Source organism: Balaenoptera acutorostrata, chromosome 6 (genome assembly GCF_949987535.1).
Source record: "Balaenoptera acutorostrata chromosome 6, mBalAcu1.1, whole genome shotgun sequence".
In the NCBI taxonomy this organism is placed as follows: domain Eukaryota; kingdom Metazoa; phylum Chordata; class Mammalia; order Artiodactyla; family Balaenopteridae; genus Balaenoptera; species Balaenoptera acutorostrata.
In genome coordinates, this window is record NC_080069.1 from 82,299,915 (window position 1) to 82,313,814 (window position 13,900).

At 35.9% G+C, this 13,900-nt stretch overlaps 1 protein-coding gene and 1 pseudogene across 4 annotated transcripts in view; one reads left to right on the forward strand and one right to left on the reverse strand.

Annotated features, from left to right (window-relative positions):
* The window catches only part of VPS13A (vacuolar protein sorting 13 homolog A), a 273,046-nt gene that overhangs the window by 122,666 nt on the left and 136,480 nt on the right, over positions 1-13,900 (forward strand). For all 4 annotated transcript variants that reach the window (XR_009008570.1, XM_007182294.2, XM_007182295.3 and 1 more), the window contains exons 27-31: positions 1,997-2,076; positions 3,036-3,101; positions 3,291-3,444; positions 4,134-4,250; positions 4,328-4,431. Coding sequence is in view for 3 of the 4 variants with exons in the window: in XM_007182294.2 (XP_007182356.2) it covers positions 1,997-2,076; positions 3,036-3,101; positions 3,291-3,444; positions 4,134-4,250; positions 4,328-4,431 (521 nt within the window). In the remaining variant the exon portion in view is untranslated. The remainder of the gene's footprint in view (positions 1-1,996; positions 2,077-3,035; positions 3,102-3,290; positions 3,445-4,133; positions 4,251-4,327; positions 4,432-13,900) is intronic.
* On the reverse strand, positions 9,212-10,581 carry LOC103016340 (transcriptional enhancer factor TEF-4-like; annotated as a pseudogene).

The window sequence follows — 13,900 nt, forward strand, 5'->3', positions numbered from 1 at the left end:
CTGGCAGTGAAGCGCCGAATCCTAACTACTGGACCACCAGGGAATTCCTCCATGTTCTTTTGATGGTTGACTTTTTTTTTTTTTTTTAAATGTTTATAAGTTATTTAAGTTTTAAATGGAAGCTATCTTGTGAAATCTTTTGAACTCATTTAGGAATTTTTTTCCCCAGTGAATTGAGATACAGAAAATAAGGGAGTTAGAGAACTAAAGTAAAAATGAACTATCTGTGGGAATAAGAAAGGTAAGGAATATGCTTATGTACATCTCAAGAATTTGAGAAGGCCATCTTCTCTGGGAACTCATTCCCAGACAAAAGATGTCAGTTAACTGGTATAATGAAAACTTCCCCTTTTTTCTGAGCCCTGAATTAAATGTGATCTTTGTATTTTGGGAAGCAGATTAAGTATTGTGGCCTGAAAACTTAATCATTGGATATGATTTATACATTTTAGTTCCATACTCTACACTTGTTCTGTAGCCTCTGAGAACTTGCATGTGGTGAATTGTGTTATGATTATCTCTTCCTGAAAAAATTATCATACGTGGAAGATACAGAGTTCTGCTTTATTATGCTTTTTACATCAAAGTTTGCTCTGGCAGTTGGAAAGAAAAGTAAACCAACTTGATAGTGTTCACCAGTAATCCAGAAGTATTATAGCAGTTGTTAATATTTATGTTTTTTATAATTTTTTGTTTTCCCAAGAGCAAAGGATAAGAAAACCCTTACACACATAATACAAGACATATAATTATCAGTGCACCTATTTTGTAATATATTTGCTTCTGTTTTCTTAGAAAGAGTAGGAAGAAGTGAATAGCACAATTTCTTACACAAAGTAAATGATCAGTAGATAGTTATTCAATGAATGAATAAATGAGTGAAAAAAAGTGGAGACCTTCTTAAGGATTGAAATGTGATTAGCATCTACAGTAGAAAGCTAGCTTCATTGCTAATAAGCTTTTTTTTAAATATTTATTTATTTATTTATTTATTTATTTATTTATTTATTTATTTTTGGCTGTGCTGGGTCTCCGTTTCTGTGCGAGGGCTTTCTCTTGTTGCGGCAAGTGGGGGCCACTCTTCATCGCCGTGCGTGGGCCTCTCCCTATCGCAGCCTCTCTTGTTGCGGAGCACAGGCTCCAGACGCGCAGGCTCAGTGATTGTGGCTCACGGGCCTAGTTGCTTCGCGGCATGTGGGATCTTCCCAGACCAGGGCTCAAACCCGTGTCCCCTGCATTGGCAGGCAGATTCTCAACCACTGCGCCACCAGGGAAGCCCGCTAATAAGCTTTTAAATCTGGAGCATTCTGTGGAAATGTGTTGCATTTTTTTCCTCAAGAGTAGTATGATTGGTTTGTAGTCCTTTCTTCCAGTATCTAGTTATTGATTTTGAACAGTTGTAAGTAATTTGCTGATGATAGTTATAAAGACTTTACACAGAATACTATTCTACAGCGGTTTCCTCACTTATCTTCTTAGATTTTGAGCAGAAGCAACAATACAACTAGTAAAGACTGATAATATGGTAATAGAGTTTGTTTTAATCTAAACTAATACAGAGAACAATTTAGTTTCTCATCAGTTACCTGATGCTTTTTCTCTACAATTAGGATTTTAGAGATTCTGGCAGTTTTCTTTCTAGCTATTTCTGTGACTCAAGACTAGAATCTCTTCATGTCCTTTCATTGTTCCTAATAAACATTCTGTTTTTTCTTTAACTGATTGCTACTTTTTCTTACTTCAGTTCCTATCTAGGTTTAGAAGGGTTAGAATCTTCAGCATTGTGGCATAAGAGAAGGGAATTGTGAGATGAAATTACATTTTTAGAGTTTAAAATAAAGGAGGAAGGACCTGAGTTGAGTAATACAGAAATCAAGGCCCAGAATTGATATGATACAGGAAATCCTTCTTTTCCAATTCTATAATTATTAATATTGCCTGCATTTATTTTCCATTAGTTTTTCTATGAAAGAATAATTTTAGAAATTATTTTTAGATGAAAACAAGAAACCAATTTATTTGATTACAACACTGGATAACACAATGGAAGATCTGTTAACACTGGAATATGTGAAGGTAAGTAGTTTGATTTATATGCTTGTTATGGTAAGCATACTGCTGAAATATTAAAATCAAGTTTTATAAGTTTAGCAATATTCAGTTTAATCTTGATTCTGATGTGATCGCTATAACTCCTAAAAGTTTAAGATTTTTTTGTTTTGTCATCCTCTGTTAGATACTTGTGATTTATAAACACTTCACATAGCAAGATAATAAGCAGCCCACATTCTAAGTAGAAACGGCCTGCAGTTTGGCTATTTCCCCCCCATCAGGATGTCAACAAACTTTTCAATCTTGATGAAAAGTGGTATAGGATACAACTCCATTGTCTGAAGTTACCTAATTTTCCTGCTGTCAGTGACTCTATTCCTTTCCTATTGATTTATGATAACTATTTCATCATTTATTAAGTTTTTATGTGTACTGTGGTCTACATATGATTTAACCCTTGCTTTCATTGACCTGTTTTTATGTAAGTCCACGTTATTTTAATAATTACAGTACTTAATGCTAAATGAGAATTATATCACTTTTAAGACCATTTTTTACTATTATTGATGTAGATATTTTAGTGTTTTGTTGTTTATGAATTAAACAGCTTTTATATTGTAAAAATGTTCCAAATCTAAAGATACCACAGAGTATTTGATACCTGGCAGACTGTTCCGTCAAAATTTTGTTTTAACATATAGGAAGATTTGGGAAGGATCTTAACAGTTGTCACTGACTAAATGATTGTCCTCTACATGTGATAAAACCTAAATATCCACTCTTGATAATAAGCAAGATAGTATGTAACATTTATTGAATACTTAGCAAATTTGTTCTGGTGAAGCAGTCGTTTGTTTAAGTAATTATATGTATATAAATAGCTGGAAAAATTATAGAAATGTGTGTTAGGACCATTATGTAATGATATATACATATGTCTTCCTATGATAATCGAACAGATTTGTTTTTTTCACTTTGTATAGGCTGAAAAGAATTTACCCATAACAATGTTGAAGGACACCTATAACAGTGTTGTGCAACTGATTAAGGTATAGGTGAATAATTTATTTTTTAATTAGATACTGTATTTCTAAGCAAATATATTATGAAAATTATTTTATAACTAGAACTGTAAGATCCTTGAGGATAAAAATTGAATATTATAAATTGTATCCTTTATACCACAAAGAATACAGACAAATATTTGTTGTATTACTAAAATCAGCTTTGTTCTTTAGGTGAATTTTTCCTCTTTGGACATTCATTTACATACTGAAGCACTTCTGAATACAATAAATTATTTTAATAATATCCTTCCATATTTGGAGGAAAAACCAGCCCCAGTGCATATTGCAGAGACTGAAGACAAAGGAGAGTTTATTAAAAAAATACGTATGTTTCTTTAAAATTCAACATCAAATTTTTACTAAGTAGATCAATAAATTTTTGCTCTTGTGTTATTATTATAATATTGGTGTTAGAATTCTATTGCTAGATTAATATTTAGAAAGATTCATTATATACCAGGTTAATTTTAGAAAATAATAGTAAAGTGATTATTGCTGAAGAAAAGTGGCTTTTATTTATCTTATCATTCATTTTAGTTGAAGATTATACAGTAGAAGTATTTAGTGTAATTAAATTTTGTGCATTTAGTATTATTTAAATAAGAAAAATAGAACTAACAAAATTTGAATAATATGAGAGTATGTTTTTTAATCGGAGTGCTTTTTTAAGCAGTCAAAAGTTGCAAGTTTGATAATAACATGTATCACCCTGTAATCATTAAATCGCAAAAGATTTATGATTTTACAACTACAACTTCTTAGTTTCAAATGTTATTCTCATCTAAGAACTATTTTTGTTCTGTCTCTTTGCATTGGTTTGGCTTTGTTTTCATTGGATTTGATTTTCTTTAGCATTCCTAATTTCGTAGGTAATATATTGCTTGCTTTCAATTTGCAAATCACGTTTTCCTCTAGCGTTATCATTGTTGTGATATTTCAGTTACTTTATAAGTATAGTAAGGTAACTACTAAAAGTTTTGTCTTATGTTTTACAATATGGCTTTCTTTTTGCAGCTTTAAAATTATCCAAGAATGAAGATATTGTTACCTTACAGATTTTAGCAGAATTATCATGTTTACAGATCTTTATTCAAGATCAGAAACATAACATTTCAGAAATTAAGATTGAAGGTAATAAGATTTGAGGAAAAGTAAATTCAGAACTATTAAATGAAGGGAAAATAATTTAATAATTTTTTTTCCCTTAGGGCTTGATTCTGAGATGATTATGAGGCCATCAGCGACTGAAATAAATGCAAAGCTAAGGAATATAATTGTTCTGGATTCTGATATAACAGCTGTATACAAAAAGGTATGAATTTGTTTCTATTCATTAACATTATTAAATATAATTGTCCTTTAAGATTGTTCATAGGTATAAATTAAACAGTCATCGGATTTTAGCAGTGTGTCTTAGTAGGTCCATGGGTTTTGAAGTTAGGCATAATTAGGTTCTTATTTTAGCCCTGCTCTTCAGTAGTTGGGTGGCCTAATCTCAGAATCTGTTTATTTGTAAAATGATGATTAAGTATCTCATAAATGAAATTAGTACAAGTGATACTGCTGGAACTTAGTTGTGGAGTGCTTTTGTTGGGGGGCGGGGTAGGGGAGTAGCAAATGCCTTATTTACTTTTTATCTTTTCACTATTTTGAGGTATTGTGAACCTTGTAATGCATTTCAGATTTCAGAGCAGAGGATATGAAGTCAGATTGAATAAACGAGATTTTTTTTTAAAGTTTATTTTCATGGATACTTACTAACATAGCATTATAATGTTAAGAGAGTCCTTTGAACTAGGTGGCTAGTGGTTGAAGGATAGGTCCTTTTGTTGTTACTGTGTGCAAGAGAGTAAGGTTCTTGGACTAGATACTGTTGTGGAGTTGGACAGGTAATTTTTAAACAATGGAGCATCTGGGTAAGGTGGTATATTTAAAGGAGTGAAGAGAATATCAAATAGTAGGATTAGAAAAGGCTGAGGTACTTGTTGAGTCAGGAAGTCAAAGTTCGGAATGTGACAGGAAGAAAGGAAATAGGTGTATAGGCTTAATTAGCAAATAATACTGATGAGATACAGTGATGACCTGATTTTTATGTTAAATAAAAATTCGTATGCCTTATATTTTCTTACTGTGGTTCGTTAGCATGAGGTAACAAGAGTCCCCAAAACATCAAAGGTACGTGGCTCATAGGAATAAAGAACAAGAAATTTTACAGAAGCCATGGTTTGATTTGCTTCCATTGCTTTTATTTGAAAAATTATAGTCTTAGAGCGTTTAGGAAGTAGATTGTCCATTTTATTTGTCCTATTTAGAAAATAAAGCTAACATAAATAAATGAATCTACTAAAAGTCATACAAGTAGTTAGTAATGGAACTGATATTATAACCTAAGACTTTTACTTTTTTTCTCTGTAATTTTATTTTTAATGCATCTTTAAGGTTAAAAATCTAACTTTAAAAAAGCTACAAAATGAAGTTTCTCACTTGTGTCTTCTTGTCCCACCCCGTTTTCCTTTCCATATTTCTTGACTTTGATTCCAATGTATATGATTTTTAAACAAACTACCTTCATAACTCTCCATATGTCAAGGAACCAAAGAGACATAATCTTTTTGCCCTGGATCAGAGCTTTGTAATTTCTGTTCCATGACACACTATTGTGCCCTGAGTGGGTTTTAAGTATAATATATTGAGCCCTTCAGCTTTCTGGGCAGCTGGATAAAGGACTAGAGTTCTCAGATTATTTGACTCTGTCCTGGAGCAGCATTCATTTATACTAGTATCATTGTACAGATACTATTATTTATGTGTGCCATAACCTGAAAAATATTCTAGCTGACCTGACATTCTCATGAAATAAAATATCACTGTAAATTATGAGTGTTTAAAAATTTATCCAGTTATTAAGCTTGTTAATTCTTGGTGGTAGGTACACCAGTATTTCTAACTGTTTTATACTTTTCTGTCTTTAGTATCTGGCTAATATTGGCTTCATAAAATGAATTTGGAGGTGTTTTCTCATCTATTTTCTGAAAGATTTATGTAGAATTGGTATATATTATGTCTTCCTTAAGTGTTTGATGGAACTCAGCAGTGAAGCTGTGTGGCTTTGAGGTTTTCTGTGGGGAAAATTTTTTAATTACTGTTCCATTTCTTTACTTGATGTAAGTCTAATCAGATTTTCTTGTTCTTCTTGAGTGAGATTTGGTAATGTGGGTCTTTTTTGGAATTTTTGCACATATGGTTTTTCTATTGTTCTTACATATTTTTATTAAAAATTGAGATGATAACAAGCTATTATATAAATTGTATATCCTTGCTTTTTTTCCTCCTTACTCTTCATTGTAGTTTTTAACCTTATATGTTTGCATCCTTAAACAATATATTGCCCAGTTTTGTGGTATTTGGAAATACATGTTTTATTTTGAAATATAGCATATACACAAAAGCAAGTAATATAATGTCAAGAACAACAGTAAAACAAATACCTTTATACCCAACACTCAAACCAAGTAATAGAACATACCCCAGAAGTCACCAGTATGCCCTAATTTGACTTTATTGTACTTTCTCCTTGGAGAGTTAACTATGTACATTTTTTTGTATTTTTAATAAATGTTACCAACTATGTATGAATCCTTACATAACACGTTGTTTCATCTTTCAGTCCCCTTTTTAAAGGATATCATATTTTATATGTATTTCTTTAGCCTTGCATCTTATCATTCATTATATTTTTGAGGTGTATCCATGTTGATGTTTGTAGGTATAGTGCATTCATTTTTATTACCACTGGTTATTTATTCATTGTTCTGTTGATGGATATTTGGTTTCTACTTTTTTGTTTTTATGAATATTGCTTCTATAACTAGTCTTGTATCAATACATGTCTCCTGATATGTTCTTGGACATATGTCATGCAAGCATTTTTCAGAGAATCTATTTCTAGTGACACATGTACTCCCAGGAGCAGTGGAAGAGAGATCTGGTATTTCATTTCAATGCCAGTGCTTGGAATTGTCAGATATTACATTTTTTGAAGATCTGGAGTGTATAATATGGTGTTTTCAGTTTGTATTTTTCTTACCACTAACGAAATTGCACATCTTTTCATATACTTATAGACTATTTATGCTTGCTCTTCTATGAGATGCCTATTAGTTTAACTCAGGTGCCAGTAAACTTTTTCTGTGAATAGCCAGATTGTAAGTGTTTTAGGCTTTGTGGGCCATGAAGTTTTTGTTGCAACTATTCAACCCTGCTCTTGTAGTATGAAAGCAGTCATTTGTGTAAATGAGTGATTTGGCTGTGTTCCAGTAAAATTTTATTTTATGGATAATAAAATGTAAATTTCATATAATTTGCATATGTCACAAAATATTATTTAGATATTTTTTTAACTACTTAAAAGTATGTAAACCATTTTTACCTAATCCTGCTGTTTGTGGTTTGCTGACACCTGGTTTAATTTATCAATTTTAGAGGAAGGAACGTTTATTTTTTTCTTTATTGATTTGTAGGAAATCATTTAATATTTTATACATTATTCCTTGCTTAGTTTGTGTTTCAAATAGTTACTCCCAGTTTGGTTATGATGTCTTTTGATGAACAAAAGTTATTAATTTTAATGAAGTTGAATTTATCATTCTTTTCTTTTTTGGTTTGAGAATTTTGTCTTCTAAATCATTCCATCCCCTGAATTCATAAAGTTATTCCCCTATGTGACCTTCTAAAAGTTATATAATTTTGCCTTTCACTGTTAGGTCTTTCATCCTACTTGGAATTGATTTTTTTATATGATTGAGGCTGGGGTCCAATTTCATTTATTTTCACACTGGGTTGTTTTTTCCTAATATCATTTATTTAAATAGCTATCCTTTTCTTACTCGTGTACAGTACTATATCTATTAAATATTAAGTGTAGATATATGGATAGATTTATTTCTGGGCTCTCTTTTGTGTTCTATTTGTTTACTTATCCTTGAATCAGTACCAAACATACATATAGTCCTTACTTGGTGCTGGATAGTGTTCTAAATGCTTTATAAATATTAAGTTATTTAATCTTCACAAATGCCATTTAGATCAGAATTTCATTTTCCAATATTATGGATAAAGAAACTGAAGCACATAAAGGTTTAACTTCTTGAGGTCACATATCTAGTAGAGCTTCATCTAACATCCTGGATGTAAAAATCAGGCATTCAGGCTCTGTAGTTTATGCTCTTAACAACTATTTTATACTGCCTTTCAATTCCAAACTGAATTATTGAGCTTAATTCTTAAGCTTTATAGTTCGTCTTCCATCTTGTTCGTTTTCTTCAATAATGTCTTGGCTGTTCCTGGACTTTTGTGTTTACATATATAAATATAAATTTTAGAATCTTTCACGGTCTACCAAAAAAAAATCCCATTGGTATTTTGCCTTTAAAAAGCAAGCAATTCTTTCTTTCTTTCTTCTTTTTTTTTTTTTGGTAAAATAGCTTTATCCTCTGTCAAAACACACTTTGGATGGAGGGGAGGAGAAGGAGGCAACACAGCCTAGCGCCACAGCTTATTTAGAAGAGGACATGAGATTTAAAAGCCTCACCCCACTGCTTGCCCAGCTGAGAAAATGTCATGACCCTAACACCCACTTATAAATATCTCTTGTTACGTTAAAAGAAAAAAAAAATTTCCAGGGCCCAGCTGGCTTTACTCCTGCACAGAAAGGGTTAACCTTCAGAATTTGGTATCAGGGTCCCAGGATGGGGCTGGTAAGGAGAGGCAGATTGGGAAGAAGAGCGCCCTTCTGCCCCAGAGAAGGGGAAGGGTGCCTGTCAGAGACAGAAACCAGTGCTGTCCCAGGGGTTGTCTCACTCCTGTCCCCAGTGTCAAATGTCCTGGAGTGATGTGTCCTTTCAGACACCCCTATGAGGTCCCAATATCAGGACCCATCCTTTCTTCTCAGTCCCAGCCCATTCAACTCACCACCCAGCTTTTAAGGTCCTAACAGGAAGCAGCCCCCTCCCCAAGTAAGAAGCGTGAGGAAGGCTGGAGGTCCTTCTTGGGAGGAGGGTATTCCGGGGGTGGGCCACTTCTGGGGTCCCCCTTCAGTCCCTGACCAGGTGGTAAATGTGGTGCTGGACCCCCTGCTCACTGGTGGAGACCTCAAAGATGTAGGTGGTGCAGAGCAGCAGTTCCTGGGTGTCTCTGTCACCACTGGAGGATGGTGAAGTTCTCCAGGACACTATTCATCATATAGCAGCTCGGGTAGCTGCCAAAGCTTGTGCAGGAAATTCACCAGGTACTCGCATATGGGTGAGCACAGCAGGCGGTACATGAACCTCCCGTCCTGCAGCTGGGCGTGCTCCGTCTCCACCTTCTCCACCACCTGCTTGCCAAAGAAGTAGACCTTCTTCTTTGGAACAGGTGGAACAGGAGGAACAGGTGAGGGTCATGTGCTCCAGGGTCTCGTACTGGCTGCTCACTCGATAGAAGCCACCACTGCTGCCGCCGGCCCCCACCTCCTCGCCACTTGGCACCCAGTTCAGGTCCTCCCAGAACTTGACCAGGAAGAAGGCGTCGGGGGCCCACAGTCATACAGCTCCCGCAGACCGCCCTTTTTCTCAGGGAATTTGTCATAGATCTGCCGGACATCCACACTCCCGAAGGGGGGCGCTCTGGGCCTGGGGCAGTGCTGGTTGAGGTGTACAAACGGGTGCCTCTGGTAAGAGTCAGCTGCATCCAGAGGTTCCACAAAGGCCGAGAACTCCACCAGCTGCAACCGAGCAGTGCCCAGAGCCCGAGCCTGCCAGGCTGGGGCTGATGGGGGCAGGTGTGGGCAAAGCAGGAGGTGAGAGGGCTTGGGGGTGCTCGTACCCTGGAAGGTCAGTAGATGGAGGAGTCAGTGACAAGGAGAACAGTGTTTGCGAGAATGGCTTCACACCTGGAACATTCCAGGGGGGCCCAGAACCCCCCAACCAAAACTGGAAAAGCTCTGGGGCCTGAGGACCGGCGGGACCAAGTTTGGCCTGCAGGGAAGGTGCTGAGATGAGCTGGGCTGAGGACATGGTGGCCATTGTCTGGAAAGCTTTGTCCTTGAAAACCTGGTCCTTGAGCTTGGACTGGATTTCCGTTGATTACCTTCAGGCCAAAACCTGGGTATGACTAGAGATCTGTTTGCGAGTTTGAGCCTTTCTCGTTCTCAGCTTGATGTAGCGAGCAGTCAGTTCATTCCGACCATATATCTTGCATTCATCAGGCAGGATGATTTTCCACCAGCCACAGGGTGGGTAGATGGCCAGGGCCTACTGGAAGCTCTGTTCAATGTCTGAACTCCAAACACCCTCTGTGTCTGGGCCCCTGTCTCCCGCCGCCCCCTCACTGCCACCAGTGCCCTCCTCGCTTCCTTCCTCACTTCCTGTCCAGCCGCTGCCATCGTCCAGAGGGGCCCCAGCCTGGGGTTCCCCCATCTGGGCCTCCCGGCCTAGGGCTGGGCACAATTCTTTCTTTTTTTTTTTTTTTTAACATCTTTATTGGAGTATAATTGCTTTACAATGGTGTGTTAGTTTCTGCTTTATAACAAAGTGAATCAGCTATACATATACATATATCCCCATATCCCCTCCCTCTTGCGTCTCCCTCCCACCCTCTCTATCCCCCCCACTAGGTGGTCACAAAGCACTGAGCTGATCTCCCTGTGCTATGTGGCTGCTTCCCAATAGCTATCTGTTTGACATTTGGTAGTGTATATATGTCCATGCCACTCTCTCACTTTGTCCCAGCTTACCCTTACCCCTCCCCGTGTCCTCAAGTCTGTTCTCTACATCTGAGTCTTGATTCCTGTCCTGCCCCTAGGTTCTTCAGAACCCTGCTTTTTTTTAGATTCCATATATATGTGTTAGCATATGGTATTTGTTTTTCTCATTCTGACTTACTTTACTCTGTATGACAGACTCTAGGTCCATCCACCTCACTACAAATAACTCAATTTTGTTTCTTTTTATGGCTGAGTAATATTCCATTGTATATATGTGCCACATCTTCTTTATCCATTCATCTGTCGATGGACACTTAGGTTGCTTCCAAGTCCTGGCTATTGTAAATAGAACTGCAGTGAACATTGTGGTACATGACTCTTTTTGAATTATGGTTTTCTCAGGGTATATGTCCAGTAGTGGGATTGCTGGGTGGTATGGTAGTTCTATTTTTAGTTTTTTAAGGAACCTCTATACTGTTCTCCATAGTGGCTGTATCAATTTACATTCCCACCAACAGTGCAAGAGGGTTCCCTTTTCTCCACACCCTCTCCAGCATTTATTGTTTGTAGATTTTTTGATGATGGCCATTCTGACCCGTGGCACAGTTATTTCTTAATGTTATCAAGCATCCAGTGAGTTCTCATATTTCCCTGACTGTCTCATAATTTTTTTCCTTTAGTTTGTTTAGATCAGGATCCAAAGGAGGTCCATACAGTACGTTTTGATTAATATGCTTCTTAAGTCTGTTTTAATCTATAAGTTTCTATCTCTTTCTCTTCCTTGCCATTTGTTGCTATCCTATTTGTTTTGTAGAATTTTCCATCAGCTTTTGCTGATTGCGTTCTCATGGCATTTAACATGTTCCTCTATTCCCTGTATTTCCTGTAAATTGATAGTTAAATCTCATTCAGTGAGATTCAGGGGTTTTTTTGTTTTTTTTTTTTTACAGGGGTTGGGGAGGGCAAGAATACTTCATAGTTGGTGTTGTGTATTTTCAAAGGATGCACAGTGTCTAGCTGTCTTTGTTTTTGTAATGTTAAAAACCATTATTTCACTAAGGATTGCAAAATGATAATATTCTGATTCAAATATTTCTTCTTTATTAAATGGGAGTTTTCACCAGTCTTTATGCTGACATCTTCAAAATTTTGGCTACTTAAAAGTTTATTCCCTGGTAGATTCCGTAGGCAGGGCTCATAGTCATAAGAATAGTACTCCATGAGTGTCTATATGTTGTATTACATTTATATTTACGAATACTTTGGCTGGATTTTGATTCTTTAGCTTGCATTTTTTTTTCTAGATGATCTTAAACATGTTATTCTGTGTCTTCTGGCCTAGTGTTCAATCAAATTGCTGCTGATGATTCTAATAACAATTTCACTTTCTTTCTCCTAGAAGGACTTGGTAATTTTGCCTAGATACTCAGAGCTGATTGGAAGCTTTGTGTGGGCAGGACTTGGGACAGGTGGACATCACGGTAGATGGTCAGTCAGTAATGTAGTGATTTGATGGCCTCAAAACTTGAGTATCTAAAGTTTTTTTTTTTTTTTTCCCCCTCAGGCCAGTCATTTTCCTTTTAGAAAAGTACTATAAGTATAGACCTGACAGTCTAGATTCAGGGAGCCAGTTGGTTGAAGAATGTGGGGAGCTTACGTTTCAATTTACAGATTTTTACTTAAAATACCCATTTTTCAGTATGGTGTTTTATTTACCCCTTATCTACACCTGTTGTCTCCTAGGCCACAACCTCTGTGCACTAAACACTGTCTTATGAAAATTTCTTCTCTTCTGTTGGGCTCAAGGGGGATAGTCACAGGTCACTCATGTGACTTATGGAAGATATTCTGTTTTTTATTGATTAATAGTATTGGGGATATTACAGTCTACCTTCCATTAATATTTTACTGCTTTATGTAGTATTGCGTATCTTAACAGTGCTATACTGTCAATTCCTACTTCTTGCCTTTCACAGTATTATTGTAATATATTTTACTTTTGTGTATGCTGAAAGTCCACAATATATACCTACCAGTTGGGGTTTAGTCAATTTTCTTTAGAGCAATTAATTTTTTACAAGAGATGTATTTGCCTTCATTCTAACTATTTCCGGAACTCATTTCTTCATGTACCTTCAAAATTCTGTTATTTTTATTTCTACTTGAAGAACTTAATCATTTCTTATAATGCAAATCTGCAGGTTATGAATTATTTCATCTTTTGGCAGGGAGGAGGCATCAGAACTGGAAAAAAAAAGGCTTTTATTTCACCTTCATTTTCTGAGTGATATTTTTGCTAGGTGTACATAATTTCTCATCTTTATCTGACTGCCTTGAGAATTTGTGTATGGCATGTCTAGGTATATGTAAGTATATTTTCATATTTGTCCTGTTCAGAGTTTTCTGAGCTTTCTGGATCTGTCTCAGTATTTTTTATATCTTTTCAAATAGTTCTGCTTCCACCTGTCTCGCTTCCTCACCTCCTCTTCCTCCTCTGCCTCCTCTCTATTCTTCTTCCTCTTGGGTTCCAAAAATTCTTATTAGATTCCTGTTAGATATTGTCCCATAACCTTTGGATCCTCTGTTCAACTCTTCCCATTCTTTTCTCATTATGTTTCGTTTGTGTAATTTCTTTTGACCTATTTTTGAGTTCACTGATTTTGTCCTTGGCTCCACTGAATATACTAATAAACCCACTGAAAGTATTCTTCATCTATTACCATGTTTTTTTAATCTTTAATATTTCCCTTTGAGTCTTTTTTCTGTTTTCCATTTCTCTGCTCATATTCTTCAGTCTGTTCATTCATATTTTCCATGTTTTCCACTAGAAGCACCTACCTTAGTAATCATAATAATTCAAAATCCACTGGCTGAAAGTTCCAACATCTATGTTATAAGCAAGTCTGGTTCTGTTGATTGCTTTGTCATTTGTTGTTTATTTTTTTCTTGCTTTTTGGGTTGTTTTGTAACTAATGATTGACTGTCAGACATCATATATAGGATAATAGAGACAGAAGTGAATAGTATTTATGTCTGAAAG